Source organism: Jaculus jaculus, unplaced genomic scaffold (genome assembly GCF_020740685.1).
Source record: "Jaculus jaculus isolate mJacJac1 unplaced genomic scaffold, mJacJac1.mat.Y.cur mat_scaffold_48_1_805434_arrow_ctg1, whole genome shotgun sequence".
Classification (NCBI taxonomy): domain Eukaryota; kingdom Metazoa; phylum Chordata; class Mammalia; order Rodentia; family Dipodidae; genus Jaculus; species Jaculus jaculus.
In genome coordinates, this window is record NW_025423500.1 from 554,369 (window position 1) to 568,827 (window position 14,459).

The window sequence follows — 14,459 nt, forward strand, 5'->3', positions numbered from 1 at the left end:
AGCTACAGCTACCGGATCTTCAACAAAAATCCCAAAAACATTCATTGGAGAAAAGACAGCCTCTTAACAAATGGTTCTAGGAAAACTGAATACATATCTGTAGAAGGATGACAAAAGATCCTTATCTTTCTCCATGCACAAAAATTAAACCCAAATGGATCAAAGACATTAATATAAGATCTGAAATTCTGAAACTGCTAGAGGAAAAAGTAGGGGAAACCCTTCAACATATTGGTATTGGCAAAGACTTTCTGAATATAACCCCAGTTGCTCAGGAAATAAAAGCACTGTTCACCCACTGGGACTTCATGAAATTGCAAAAGTTTTGTACAGCAAAGGGCACTGTTAACAGAGCAAAGAGGCAACCTGAAAAATGAGAGCAAATCTTTACCAGCTATTCATCTGACAGAGGATTAATATGCAGGATGTACATAGAACTCAAAAAAAAAAAAAACACATAAGAAATCTGTGGAACTAAACAGAGAGTTCTCAATATAAGAAACACAGATGGCATATAAGCGTCTAGAAAAATGTTCTACATCCTAGCCAGGGAAATGCAAATTAAAACTACTTGGAGATTCCATCTCAGTCCTGTCAGAATGGCTACCATCCTGAAAACAAATGACAATAAATGCTAGCGAGGATGCAGAAAAAGATGGACCCTTCTACACTGTTGCTGGGAATTCAATCTGGTCCAGCCATTGTGAAAATCAGTTTGGAGGTTCCTGAGACAACTAAAAGATCTATCATATGACCCCACTGCTCTCTCATTGGACTGGAGGCTCACTCCCTGGGCGGAGATACATGCCTGGTACTGAAAACCTATGATGGGGTAGTCATGAGCCCTAGTGTTGTAATGCATGCTGCTGTCTGGCTAGTATAAACTATGCTCACCAAACTGTCTGGTGAGCACTTCTCTGAATGTTCACTCTCATATATTAATGCAACTTTCACTCTTGGCTAGAGAAGCTTCTCTTTTAAGATGGCAGTGACCTTGGAATGACTCAGAAGGCACCTTGGTGCTGAGAAGTGACAGAGGAGTGCTCAGCACTAAAACATCTCTATTACACCTTCCAATGCCAGAGTACACCTTCCAATGTCAGAGTTAATTGTGGAATAGGTGGCAGAAAGAATGTAAGAGCCAAAGGAAGGGTAGGACTCCTTTCAAAGGACTCACCCAGACACAAAATGGCCTGGATATCCATGACCTTGCAGTACCTGACACTACCTACATAAGACCATCATAATAGGAGGAAAAGATGATGACATTAAAATAAAACACAGACTAACTGACAGGGGAAGGGTTATAATGTAGAGTGGAATTTTGAAGTGGAAAGTAAGGAGAGGGAAGGAATTATCATAGGTTATTGTCTATAATTATGGAAGTTTTTGATAAAAAAATAAGTAAAAGAAAATGGCTCCAAAAGCACTGTTTCAATAGATGGGAAGATGAATCCGAAATTAAAGGCTTGCAAAGTCTCGTGGGTTAAGTTCAATTTCCAAGCCACCCCAAAATAAGCCAGGTACAAAAAGTGATAGAAGTGTTTGTGCAAGAATCCCTAGCATACCATTACACACACACGCACGCGCGCGCGCACACACACACACACACACACACACGCAATTTTTTTTTTTTGCCATTAAAATTCCTTTTTATTTAAATCAGAACCATCTGTCTTAGGAATGTTAAAAGTCATGATCAACATCAGAGGATACAACAGCTGATTGCATGGTCAGCCCACTGGGGTCCCCACACTCCGAACAGTTTGGACAGAGATGTGTAAACAAGAGGCACAAAGAGAATTCTTGGAAGTGGAAGGAATAGATTCACTTTTACCACTTGAATTCTTTAAATTTAAATCACTATTTCTTGATGATTAAAAAGAAAACCTATAAAGGCCGAAATATTTAGACTTCAGTAAAGAGTAAACATCATTTTGAACACCCCAAACCGAGCTTGTCTTAACATAACGCTACTGCTCAGCAGCATCAGGGTTTGTAGACAGGTTAAATGACCTACCGATTCTAGCATGGTTTAACTTCCCAACCAATATGGGCCCTTCTAGTCTCGTCAGGTTACATGATGAGACTCAATACAGGGGTTTGGATGGGTGTGGAGGGGTGCATCTGTAATCCCACCACCCAGCAGGCAGAGGCAGGAGTTCATGGTCATCCTGGGCTATGAGAGACCCGGCTTCAAAAACTCAAAAGGCCAAACAAAACATAGGACGTTTAGGGGTGCTTCCCCCCAAGTGGTGGTTTCTTTCTTCCAGGAACTTAAAGGACTGCATGGTATCCCACTACCACAGGGTTGGCAATTCTGCAATTCAAACTTTCAAATTTAGGAAAGTGTGTCTGGGCCCCAGAAGGCAGAGTTCCAGCTGCTGCTCTATGAGGGGGAGACCTCCAGCAGCTCCTCCTTAAGCCTACAGAAGTTCAACACAATTTTCTGAGACGACTCTGTAACAAAAATACAAACAAAACTACATGCCAAGGTCAACACTACCTCTTGGTAAGAAAAATTCAAAATGTCAAATGATATAAATCACAGTTTTAAAAAAGGCCCAATACTGACAAGGCATGTCTTTTTGAACATTAGAATTGATTTCAGAAAATTCCCAAAGAAATATTTTAGAGGCAAACTTTATAGTTTTTATATGTGGTTTTCTTTTTGGGATCATCTCTGTCATAAAGTAAACTATGCAAAATTTGTGTGCGGGGACAGGGTAGATGGCAGGACAGAAAAAGACTTCACTGTCCTGTTTAGCTGCTGCTTTACAAATAAATTCTACAACTCTTAAAAACTCTTTTCCTTCCAGTACACATACACATAATTGAGGAAGCAGAAAAAAAAGCACTGAAGGTCAATGTAAGTGTTCTTTGTTAAATGCAAACAGAAGAATACAGTTCACGCTTGAAGGACACTTGTTATGACCTGGCTACAACCAAGTAATAAGATGCTCCTTACTGCTGGTTCTCCTACCTTTCTTCATTTGTGGGTGCTGATCAGTAAGATGAGGGACTACAACCTATGGCTCGTCACAAAGCAAATGGCACTGTACTAGGCAGTAAAAATGGCACCTGCAAAGGCAAACAGGATAGAAAGGCCAAACAAAACATAGGACGTTGGCCTGACTTTCTATCATAGATGGGGCAATGTAAGAGGGCAGATGTTTGCTGGTGACAGCAGATACCATTTAGGAAATCAGGACAAATACACTTGTCAAATGCAGCTTATTCATTTACTGACACTAAGTCAACTAAGATTTGCTGAATCAGATAGCAGAGGGCCCTTCTTCTATGTTAACATTTCCTAGATATTAATGTCACTTTTAGAAGACACTGTTAAGGGCAAAACTGAAAATTACCACTTTCTCTACAAAATAAGTGTAATCTACACAGATCTGGAAATAACTCAAAGCAGATTTTTCCACTTTAAGTAAATGATACATAGTTATGAGAAATACGATAATCAAGTTTCATAGCTAGTAAACAAAATTGCATTCACTTATTATCATAAAGTAGAGAAGACTATGAGGGACATGTTCAAGTCACCGAAAGGCCAACCATCAGCATTTTACTAGTTTATTTTATAGACTCAAATTCTTAACAATGTGTATTTGGTATGTTAAAAGTCCACATTAAGACTTGTTAGTTGAGGAAACCAAAACATTTTAATGTTGAAAATATACAGGTATTTAGACACACTGCAACAACTGGTTGTCAAAAACAGTGACTACTTATACCATGTAGTTAAATTTAAAATATTGTGCCAGGTTCTCCCAAGAAAATGGGAAAATATACCAAGGATATTACCATTGCTATTATTTTATAGTATATTACAGGAAAAGCCAGGTGATAGAAATTTTAACTGTCAATATTATCTTTGGATAATTACAGTACAGTATATAGCCACGGATGGCTTCATTTAAAAGACTGAAAAATGCTCATGGAATAAACACTGTATTCTGAATGCCATAAATTAATAAAATACAACCACATCTGGTCAACATGGTAGAGAAAATGGCAATTTTGAGAAAGGAATGCTTCTTAAAGCATTTCCTTAGAGGTCGCCCAGAGCTTGCTCACATTACTGAAAACCTAGGTAATGTGGTACAGTCACCTTATTCCTACAACCAAACTTCACTGAAGCATGTTCCCAAGCTACTTTTCTTCTGTCCACCATGCTGGCTCTGACATTCCATGGTCCTCTGTGATCTTTTGGTCTTCCCTTGCAGTAGCACAGCAGCCCATGTGCTATCCATTGAGTAGGTAGACCACCAATTCATAGGTGGCCATCATAATGGCTGTATTTGGAATCTGTCTCACCAGGTGAGTTGTTAGACCACGGTAGAGAGACCCATAGCCCTCTTCTTGAACAATCAAAGACAGTGTCTGAAAAAATGATCTGTATTTTGTTCCTTCTTCACGTAGTCTTGTTCTTACAACTTCATGTGGATATGCTACAGTTGTGGCACAAGTCTTTGAGGTGGCAGCAGCTAACATCATTCTCACAAAGTCGGATGCTTCCCTCACAGACTCTTCGTCACTGTCTATCACAGAAGCAGTCTTCCTTTCCAGGAGTTTCTGCTTTATGCTTTCATAAATAACAAAGTGGATAACAGTCTCCGATATGCCGGCATATGAAGCAGACATGCCCCTGTAAAACCCTCTCAGTCCATCTGCTTGATATACTTTACGAACACATTCAAAAGCACCCATTTGCTTTTCCCCACGGTTCCTTGCATCGAGCTGTAACCGAGTCTTAATGAGCCAAATGGGGTTGGTGGCAGTGATGGCAGTAAAACGAGGTTTAAGTTAGTCCATATTTCTACAGGAAGTGACCTGCGGATGGGGAGCATGAGATGACACGATCTCACTCTTTTCTCGGGAGAAATGTACAGTAAATGCCTGCCATGGCAGCTGAAATCATGTGTACCTGGGTAGACTCAGGATCAAAAATACCATTCAACTTGTCCTTGCAGTTTGAGTAAGCAGCAAAGTATATGGCTCTAGAAGGGGCCACCCCTACTAAATTGGGGCCCAATCCTCTAAACAAAGAGCGAGGCCCCTCTTTTTCCAGGATCACTTTTAGGCAGTGGAGAGGACCAGGAGATACCACTCGGTTAACACTGGCTCCAGCCATGGTGTTCAGCTGAACTTCAGAGATGTAGAGCGTCACAGATGATGACTGCAGTCGTGTTTTCACAACCTCCAGTGGACATGTCAGGATAGCTCCCACTGTGCCACCGCATCCCCCGGCAAACAGATGCACCAGCGTGTCCCTCTGGCTCATCCTCTCTGCTGCATGACCCCCGGGCGCTGAGGCGGGGCGCGGGTCCAGCTAGCCGCCACGGCCAGCAGCGTCGGCGCTCGGGGCAGACGCGGCTGCAGACGGCAACCGGCTGCGCACCCTCCCCTCGGCGGCGTTCGCGCCGCGCCCACACACGCAATTTTTTAAACACTAGTTCCAAGCTGGCCTTTGGCAGATATGAAACAGTATGTGGAGAAGCAAGGATCACTCAGTGAGTTTTGGTGGTGGAGCTTCCTTAAGAACGTGCATCTGCGACCCAGGGTGCAGAAGAGAGCAGAGTTAGGACTGCTGCTACTTCTCCTGAGCATGCTGACCCCATATGAGAGAGGAAAGAAAGACTGGGGATGGCACAGGGTCATGGGAAGTGATAGGAAGCCCTTAGCAGGAGTCTGGTTACAATCTCTTGTGAAGTAAGAATTACAAATTCCAACACAATTACATTTGTTAAATCAAGTTTTCCCTTTCCAACTGTAGGCCTATAATTGTCTAGGAATCTTGCCAGGAACATCATTTATTGTCAAAGACATCTCCTATGCACTTGTAAAATCCTAGTGGTTCCTGGTTTTTACCTTATCTTGTTAAAATTCCATTCACGGTGCCTGTTTAGTCAGGTTCATGTTGCTGGGATGAATCTCCAAACAGACATAGTTTATGGGAGGAAGGGCTTTATTTGAAGCTCATAGATACAGGGGAAGTTCCATAATGAAGGCAGAGGCTGGCCCCTTTCACAGATCCAAGCAGAGAGAAACAACCAAACAACCAGCACCACAAGAAAGCACAGACAAGTAGCAAAACAGCAGGGGACTAGGCGAAGCTCTGACCTCTCTGGATATCTTTGGCCTGAAAATCAGATCTGCACACAGTGACACTTTAAGGATGGATTCCAGGATCTGTCCCTGGTGTCACCTCCTCCACCAAGGCTGGTAGAGACCATAAAACACTTGAGTCTGTTGGGGACATATATTCAAATTACCACAGCACTGCTTGAGCCAGTCTTTAATGACCTCATATATCCAAAAGACCGAAGAGGGAAACAGTGTCTTAGCAACTCATTGTGATGTAATCGAAAGCCACCAAAGTGGTATGTATGCTTGACTGTGATGATACATAACTGAGACTCTCTTGAGAAGCCAATACCTATCTTTATTGTTTGGCCCCGTCCATGTATTTCTCTTAATGCCATGCTTAAAATATTTGTTAAAAATGTCTTTCAATTATTGTGCCTCTTACAGAAGCCCACACCCCTGCTCTCAGGTATGTGTTACTTCCTATGTGTCATTTTAAGAAATAGAGGACTCTGAGAAGTGGGCCTTTTGTGGGGCACCTAGGAGAGTGAAATGGTTCACAGTGGGTGGAAGAAGGGAACACCTAAAAAGTGGGGTGGAGGGCAGGAATAGAGATGGCAGGAAGGAAATTTCAAAAACGTGCAAATATGGAAGTCTTCCTTGTGTCTCCTTTTTCTTCTTCCATCCTATTTCTTTCCTTTTTGCTCCACTGTGATTAAATCCAGGGTCTTAGACATGCTAGGCTAGCATTATGAGTTACATCCCAGCCCAACCTACTAGCATTTCTCATATAGCTACTTTACACTTGCTATGCGTAATGCACTGTTGATTTGCAAATTGTGTCTAAGAGACTCAAAAATTATTTTATGGCAACAGAGGATTTAAGAACATTACACACATTTGAGACACACACTTGTAATCCCATGGCTGGAAATATACAGATGCATTCCTGGGTCTTGCTGGCCAGCCAGTCCAACTTATTTGGTGAATTCCCAGCCATGGAAAGATCCAATTTTAAGGATGTTGAGAGACATCTCAGTGGATAAAGCACTAACAACTGAAGTGTAAATACCTGAGTTCACATCCCCAGGCCTCATTTTTTTATATTTTTATCAAATATTCTTTAATTTCACAGACTACAATATGAAACAAGCATAACAGTTTTGCAGTATAGTTTCAAGGTGTATACAAATTAGAAAACAGAGTTTAGCACTTGTGTAACTGACATTTTGAACTTTGGATTTCAATATAAAACTTATAATTTCAAATATTAGCCAATCTAATAACTTTCTCATAATATAAAAAGGATGAGGTGCAGATTTTCACTAAACAAATTACATAAAATATTTTTAAAAAATCATTAAAACTCAGCATTAGAATTTATAAAGATTAGCTATAGAAATATATTGGTAAGTCACTCTTCTTATAAAGGTATCATTTGCTACATTACAAAATAGTCTCTAACATAAAACTTCCTCAACTAACTTCTCTATCTCAGAACCTGACAGCTCTTACATGAAGATGATTGTAAAATTCTCTTGGAAAGCTTTGGTATGCATTTTCAGAAGGTTTTATTAAAAAATATTTTCAGAGCTTTTGTAAACACTTCATTCTATTAAAGCACAAAATAATGGGTATTCAATAGCATTTAGGATATAGAATCAAGAAACCAAATCAGTATGTATTTGTAAAAATCACCTTTACCAGAGTAGGCAAAAAAAAAAAAAAACTATTTAAAAGTATCAAACTTTAAAACAGTTCTTTTTCCATTTTTCTGATAAAAAACAAATGCTACAAAATCATCCCACTTCATTCATGTACCTAGCAAGCCTTTTAGGAAAAGACCTTATAAACAGTTAACTCATTGTTAAAAATCCTCTCCAGTTCAGCAAACTTACTTTTAAAAACTTATCTAAAAAACTTCACAATACAACAGGTATACACAATCAGACCACATAATTATTTAGTAATGTATCAAGTTTTCTTTTACATTTGTAATTTAAAATTTATTGGTATAAATAAAATACTCATATAACTGAAAAAGGCCAATCCCAAAAAATAGTAAGAAATGTGAACTTACAGGGTAGATTGATTTACAAATTCAAATTACTAAATTTTACCTTCTATACCATTTTTAGATTGACTTAGAAAACTTGAGTTGCTGAAGTTCACTTCTTGCTTCTTGAGGATGTTTCTTGTTTACAAAGCCGTCAGTTGTGCCAGTAGCTTCTTAAGGCCATTTGCCACTTCACCCTGTGACCAGGTCATCCTTTGACCAGGTCTTTTGCATAAAGACATTTATTTACCTTTGCATTGCAAAAGCCTAAACAAAAATTAGCTTCACTTTAATAAAATTCTACTAAAAAGAAATCCATCTAATTTTTGGCCACTCAAACGCTTTTATGAGAATGAAGATCCTTCAAAGTTTTTAACTCTTCTATGAGAGTTTTATTTTGATTTTCCAGGACTGCAACTCGATTTTCCAGGCATTTAACATACTCTTTCTTCTTTCTTTGACATTCTTGAGCAGCCTCTCTGTTTTTCATTAGTCTTATTTCTCTTTTCAATTGGGGTCCTCTGTCTTAGTTGCCTGAGAGGTGAGTGACAGGCGACGTCATCACCACAGCTTGTGGCAGCGAAGTGGCTGATGGTGTGGTGCGGATCTGCTATGTCTGCACATCTCCTGATGCACTTTGCACAACCACCTGGTTGCTGGGCACAAGTATTTGCTGTCCGTCAGAGGTCTGTGCATACTGGAGAATCGTACCTTGCTGAGGATTGCCTGAATTTGTCATGGATAAGGTCTGCAGTCCCTGTACTCCATTTGTGCCTGGACTGGCCAACTGCAAGGCTTCATTTGGGGCAATGGCAATGTACTGTCAGCTGCTGGTCTGATAGATGGGAGTTGGAACAGACATGGAAGTAACAGCAGAAACTCCAGGATTTTCTCCGTCTCCTTTTCTGCTTCGTGGTTCTTCAGAAGAGAGGTCTTTCAAAATTTTTCTGTAAGAAGGGCGCAGTGCTAGGATCTTGTAAGCTTTCTGTGAGGAGCCTGTGCTCTCAGATGAGTCCTGAGACTCCTCACTTTCTGATAAAGATGAAACCTGCTGGGCAATACGAGAAATATGAGCTCCCTGAACTGCTGAACCAGGCTGAGGTGCAGTCTTGGAAGTGTTACTCTTGTGGGAATCTTGCATAATCAACTGTGGCCATCGCCCCACCGCCACCCAGAGTGGGCACAGTCCACTACCCCTTCCAGGTGGACCCCAGACCTCATTTAAATGGTGACAACTGTAATGGGCTTCTCTCCTACAGTGCATGCTAATGGAGAGAATGGACACAGAGACAAGAGGATCTTCTGGAAGTTCTCAAACTATGTAACCTTGCCAATATAGTGGGGAACAATAACAAAAACAGGAGATCCTGCCTCATACTAGGTGAAGGCAAGGACTAACATCTGCAATTTGTCCTTTAACCTCCACATGCATGACATGGCTCTTGCATACCCACACACACAGAAACATTTGTGCAAACATATTTGCATCATACACACACACACACACACTCACATGCACACACACCACACGTAAATTAACAGACCTTATCATCTTAAAAAAAAATTCTGGTAAGATAGCTAAGGAATAAAAATGCTTGCCATATAAGCATGTTGGTCTGAGTAAAGATATCCATGCCTCGTGTAAAATGCTAGGCATGATTGAGTGTCCCATCACTGGGTCAGAAAGAAAGGTTATCACTGTGGGACCCTGGCTAACTAGCATATCTAAATGCATTAGCTCTACATTCAGCAGAAGAACATCACTCAAATAATATGATGGAGATTGTCTTAGGAAAGCACCAAATGTTGACTTTTGGCCTCTGTAGGTAAATGGACATATACGCATGCATAACTACACACACAACTGTACCCACACATTAAAAGTATACTTACAATAATGCATGTACACCATACACACAAACAAAACAAAGCCAATAAAAAATAAATTCCTAAAGAATAACACTCATGTGGTCCTCTGGCTTCCACATCTATGAACACACACGTTTACCCACACAACCATAAATGCACAAAAACATGAATTATACTTTTGGATTGGAATTGTGCTCAGTGATAGAGTGTATGATCCAAAACTGCTGTAAACATTAAAATAATTAATAATTTTAAATGTTAGGAAGCTTGTAGTTTAGTAGAGAAGACAGAAGTACGGTATAATTTGGTTAGTCTGCTTCCCAGCAGGACATATTTCTTATAAGTTAAAATTCTTGCCTGTGAAGGCTAAGTACACAGGTTCAGCTCCCCAGAAGCCACATAAGCCAGATGCACATGGTGATGCATGCACACAAGATGGCACATGTTTCTGGAGTTTGATTGCAGTGGATAGAGGCCCCAGCACACCAGTTCTCTGTCTGTCACCCTCTCGCTTGCTCATTCACTCTTTCTCATAAATAAAATAAAAAGTGTCAAACTTATAGAAAAAATACATCTGTAATTACAGTTAAATAACTGGGTATGGTGGGCCACATGTTCAATCCCAATATTTGTTTGCCTACAGTATGATGATTGTAATGCATTCCAGGTCAGCCAGTGCTAGAGTGAGACAACCTCAGAAAGTGACTACTCTTCACAATGAAGTGACTAATAAGAAACCACAGTTCTGTAATAGAAAGAGGAAAAAGGAAGCTTCATGGAATTATGAGCTATTTTAATTTTTCTGTTCTATTTTGGGTTTCAGTAGTTTTTTGCTTTTAATGCTTTGATCTATTTTATAAAACTTTAGAAAATAAGGGGCTGGAGAGATTTCTCAGTGGTTAAAGGCACTCCCTGACAGCCTGGGTTTCATTCCCCATTACCCATGTAAAGCCAAATGCACAAAGTGGCAATACATTTCGAGTTCCTTGGCGGTGGTAGGGGACTCTACAAGCAAGCACTTTAACCACTTTGTAATCTCTCAATTCCTGTACTTTTGATATTCAATTGTTGCAGATTTGACTGGCAGAACTCTTCACTGTCACCACTTGGTTTTTTGAGACAAAGTCTAGCAATGTAGATCAGGTTGGCCCAGACCTGAACATTTGCTCTTCCTTCCTCTACCTCTTTTTTTTTCTTAATTTTTTTTTAAATTTATTTGAGAGCGACAGACACAGAGAGAAAGACAGATAAAGGGAGAGAGAGAATGGGCACGCCAGGGCTTCCAGCCTCTGCAAACGAACTCCAGACGCTTGCACCCCCTTGTGCATCTGGCTAACGTGGGACCTGGGGAACCGAGCCTTGAACTGGGGTCCTTAGGCTTCACAGGCAAGCGCTTAACTGCTAAGCCATCTCTCCAACCCCTTCCTCTACCTCTTGAAGGCTAGAGTTGCAATCATGTACCACCATAACTAGCTTTTACCTGGTTCTTTATTTTTAAGTTTTTCAAAGCCTTTGTAGTGATAAATATACTTTTTGTACTTAAAACTTAGGAAAAACTGTAACTGATAAACCTTTCAAAATTTCTTGCATGACATGAATACTCTTGTGTAGCATATTTGTTAGGTAAAGATGATATTCCCAAAAAAGAGTCACCAAAGACAACAGGATGGTGACAGAGAGATACAAGGAAGTAGGTCATCCACATTCCTCAAGGAATTTCCCAGCCATTAACAATGCCCTAGGTCTAGATTCACTACCCCCTTATCTCTCACCGGGTCACTGCTTGTCTCACCCTATGGCTAATGTAAAGAACAGAGATTTACTGCCCCAACAAAGAAATTCCTTCCCTTCCTCACCTTCCCCCAACTGAAGAACCTATAAAGCCCACTATCTGTTAACCCCAAGCTGATGCTCTGCTCTTCAGAGTCAGTCTTGACAGCTCATGTTTTCTTCCGAAATAAAAATTTCCATCTTTTTCTCAGAGTACTCTCTGTGATCTTGGTCACTCCTGAACCTTACATCTGGTACCTGACTCAGATGGGGAGGCTCCTGGTTGCCTTCCTGGGTGGCCAGACTTACCTTTCACCTGACTAGACCACCAAGCTGCCACTCGACCCTCTGAAGGCATTGGGTCATCTCTGTCTGATACAGGCTGTCACACCCACCATGATTTTCAGCCTCATTGCTCTTCCCTTCCTGTCTCCTCCCTTCTCAGTAAGTGTCCCTCTCAGGTTTGCCTGACCTCAGGGTTCACCCCTCCTCATAGAAGCTGTTCTGGCATGCCAGGCTACATACCTCTGCCTCTAGGACCCAACCCCAGGTTTTGAGAAAGATGCACTCTCCAAACCTCAGGTCTATTGCTCTCTCGTCTACCATACCCTAAGGGGTGCCCTTTGGTTCTCCCTCCCTTCTCTCCCTCTTCCTTTCCCTCTTAAGCTCTCATCTTCCACTGCCAGCTGATTTCATCTTCCAGAGCCATTGGTTTTTGCCATCTGGAGCACAGTTGCCCTCCTCACCCACTAACAGGCTAAAAAACTAATAGTTGTAAACTAATAGACCTGTATGGCCTCTTCCCACGTGGAAGGTGCAGGCCCTTTTCACCCTAATGGGCCAGGGTGTCATATTGGTGTTCTGTGTAAACTTACCTTAAGCCCTGGTTCCTTCCTCTCACTCCTGAGGTCTCCTCTTTCATTGCCAGTAGCTTTTTCCATCAGGAGTACAGGTGCCCTCCTTGCCCACTAACAGGGTAAAAAGCAACAGTTGTGACCTGTATGGCCTCTGTCCATGTGGGAGGTGCAGGCCCCATTCACCCTAATGGGCCAGGGGGTCATATTAGTATCCTGTGTAAACCCAGTTTAAACTATGATTTCTCCCCCCCACACCCATTTTGTCTTGCTCTTTTTCTGTTTCCTTTCACCAGCCCTTTCATTATACTCTCATACCTCCATGGGGAATAAAACCTCCATGCCACTTTCTACCACCCCTCCAGCCTGTCTTCTTAAGAACCTAAAACCTCCATGACTTTTGGACATGAAACCTCATCGTCTAATCTTTCTCTGCAACTCTGCCTGGCCACAATGTATGCAGGACAACTGGTGCAAATGGGCTGAGAATGGTACTTTTGATTTCCAAATTCTCACCAATTTAGAAAACTTCTGCCAATGTACAGGAAAATGGTCTGAAATACCCTATATCTAAGCATTTTTAACTCTGAGTGCACAGTCTTCTCTCTGTTCTACCTGTTCTTCTCACCAGGTCCTTCTGGCCAAAATCTCAGAAATGCACTTTAATTCAACCCCTCCCCCATACTCCTCCTCACCCTCTGCTTTCGCCCCGGATACCATAGATGATCTACCTCCAACAGCCCCTCTGGCTCCTCCAGCTCCCTCCACCCCTTCTGACCCCTGCCTGGTGCCCATACCCTTCCTCCCTCCCTTCATCTACCCCATGCTCCCTCTCCATGATACCCCCCCACACCATCTCCCAGATCCTCTCCTTCTCTATCTCCTCCTGCCCACCATACTCATTTTCACAGGGATGGTATGTACCCTTTGTATGAGATTGTTGGTGCAGAAGGAATTATTCATGTTCATGTTCCTTTTTCCATGTCTGATTTATCACAGATTGAAAGACGTCTAAGGTTTTTCTCCACTAGTCCAACTTGCTACACCAAAGTATTTCAGTACCTCACCCAGGCCTAGGACCAACCTTGCATGATCCCTTTGTAGCTCTTTCCTCCACTCTCACTCCTGATGGCTTTGTAGTTCTTTCCTCCACTCTCACTCTTGGTGGCTGCTCAGGCTCATGCTGATGAGGCTCATTTAACTGATAACACTCTCCCAGTGGGGACACTTGCTGTCCCCAGAGAGGACCCTGACTGGGAATACCACACTCCTGCTAACTACCCAGGTAGGGTGGCCCATGAAAGAATGATTCTCTGCCTCTTGGCTGGCCTCCAAAAGACATCCCATAAGTTTGTCAATTTTGACAAACACTGGATGCTTACCCAGAGGCCTAATGAAAATCCAAATGAGTTTCTGGGATACCTAACTGAGGTACTCACCCAATACACTCACCTCAACCCTGTTTCCCTAGAGGGCATGATTGTTCTCAGTACCCATTTCCTATCCCAGTCTACCCATGACATCAGGACAAAACCTTAAATGCTTAGAAAAGGGCCCTCAGACCCCTCAGGGAGATCTTCTTGACCTGGCAGTTAAAGTTTTTAACAACAGAGAGGACCAGGAATGGACTGAGAGAGTGGCCAGAGACAGGCAGCATTTCCAGCTCCTGGCTGTGGCCCTGAGGCCTCCTTCAAAGAAGACAATGGGGCCACAACACTCATCCCCAGGATCCTGCTTAAAGTGTGGCCACACTGGCCACTGGGCAAAAACCTGCCACAGCCCATGCCCTCCACCAGGGCCCTGTCCTCATC

At 42.0% G+C, this 14,459-nt stretch overlaps 1 protein-coding gene and 1 pseudogene across 1 annotated transcript; both read right to left on the reverse strand.

Moving 5' to 3' along the window:
• Positions 1–3,971: 3,971 nt before the first annotated feature.
• Positions 3,972–5,369, reverse strand: LOC123457434 (solute carrier family 25 member 36). The gene is made up of 2 exons (XM_045141348.1): positions 4,912–5,369; positions 3,972–4,808 (listed from the first exon to the last, which is right to left on the reverse strand). Exons 1-2 carry the CDS (start codon positions 5,294–5,296, stop codon positions 4,258–4,260), a joined length of 936 nt encoding a protein of 311 aa, XP_044997283.1. The 5' UTR covers positions 5,297–5,369; the 3' UTR covers positions 3,972–4,257.
• Positions 5,370–8,489: 3,120 nt separating this feature from the next.
• On the reverse strand, positions 8,490–9,296 carry LOC123457438 (annotated as a pseudogene).
• Positions 9,297–14,459: the final 5,163 nt, after the last annotated feature.

What these genes read in the sequence shown, in the direction of transcription:
- LOC123457434 (XM_045141348.1), bottom strand. Translation starts at nt 5,296, where the DNA reads ATGAGCCAGAGGGACACGCTGGTGCATCTGTTTGCCGGGGGATGCGGT. An exon ending in GATTTCAGCTGCCATGGCAG is followed by an intron (nt 4,809 to 4,911) that starts GCATTTACTGTA and finishes AACTTAAACCTC; the next exon opens with GTTTTACTGCCATCACTGCC.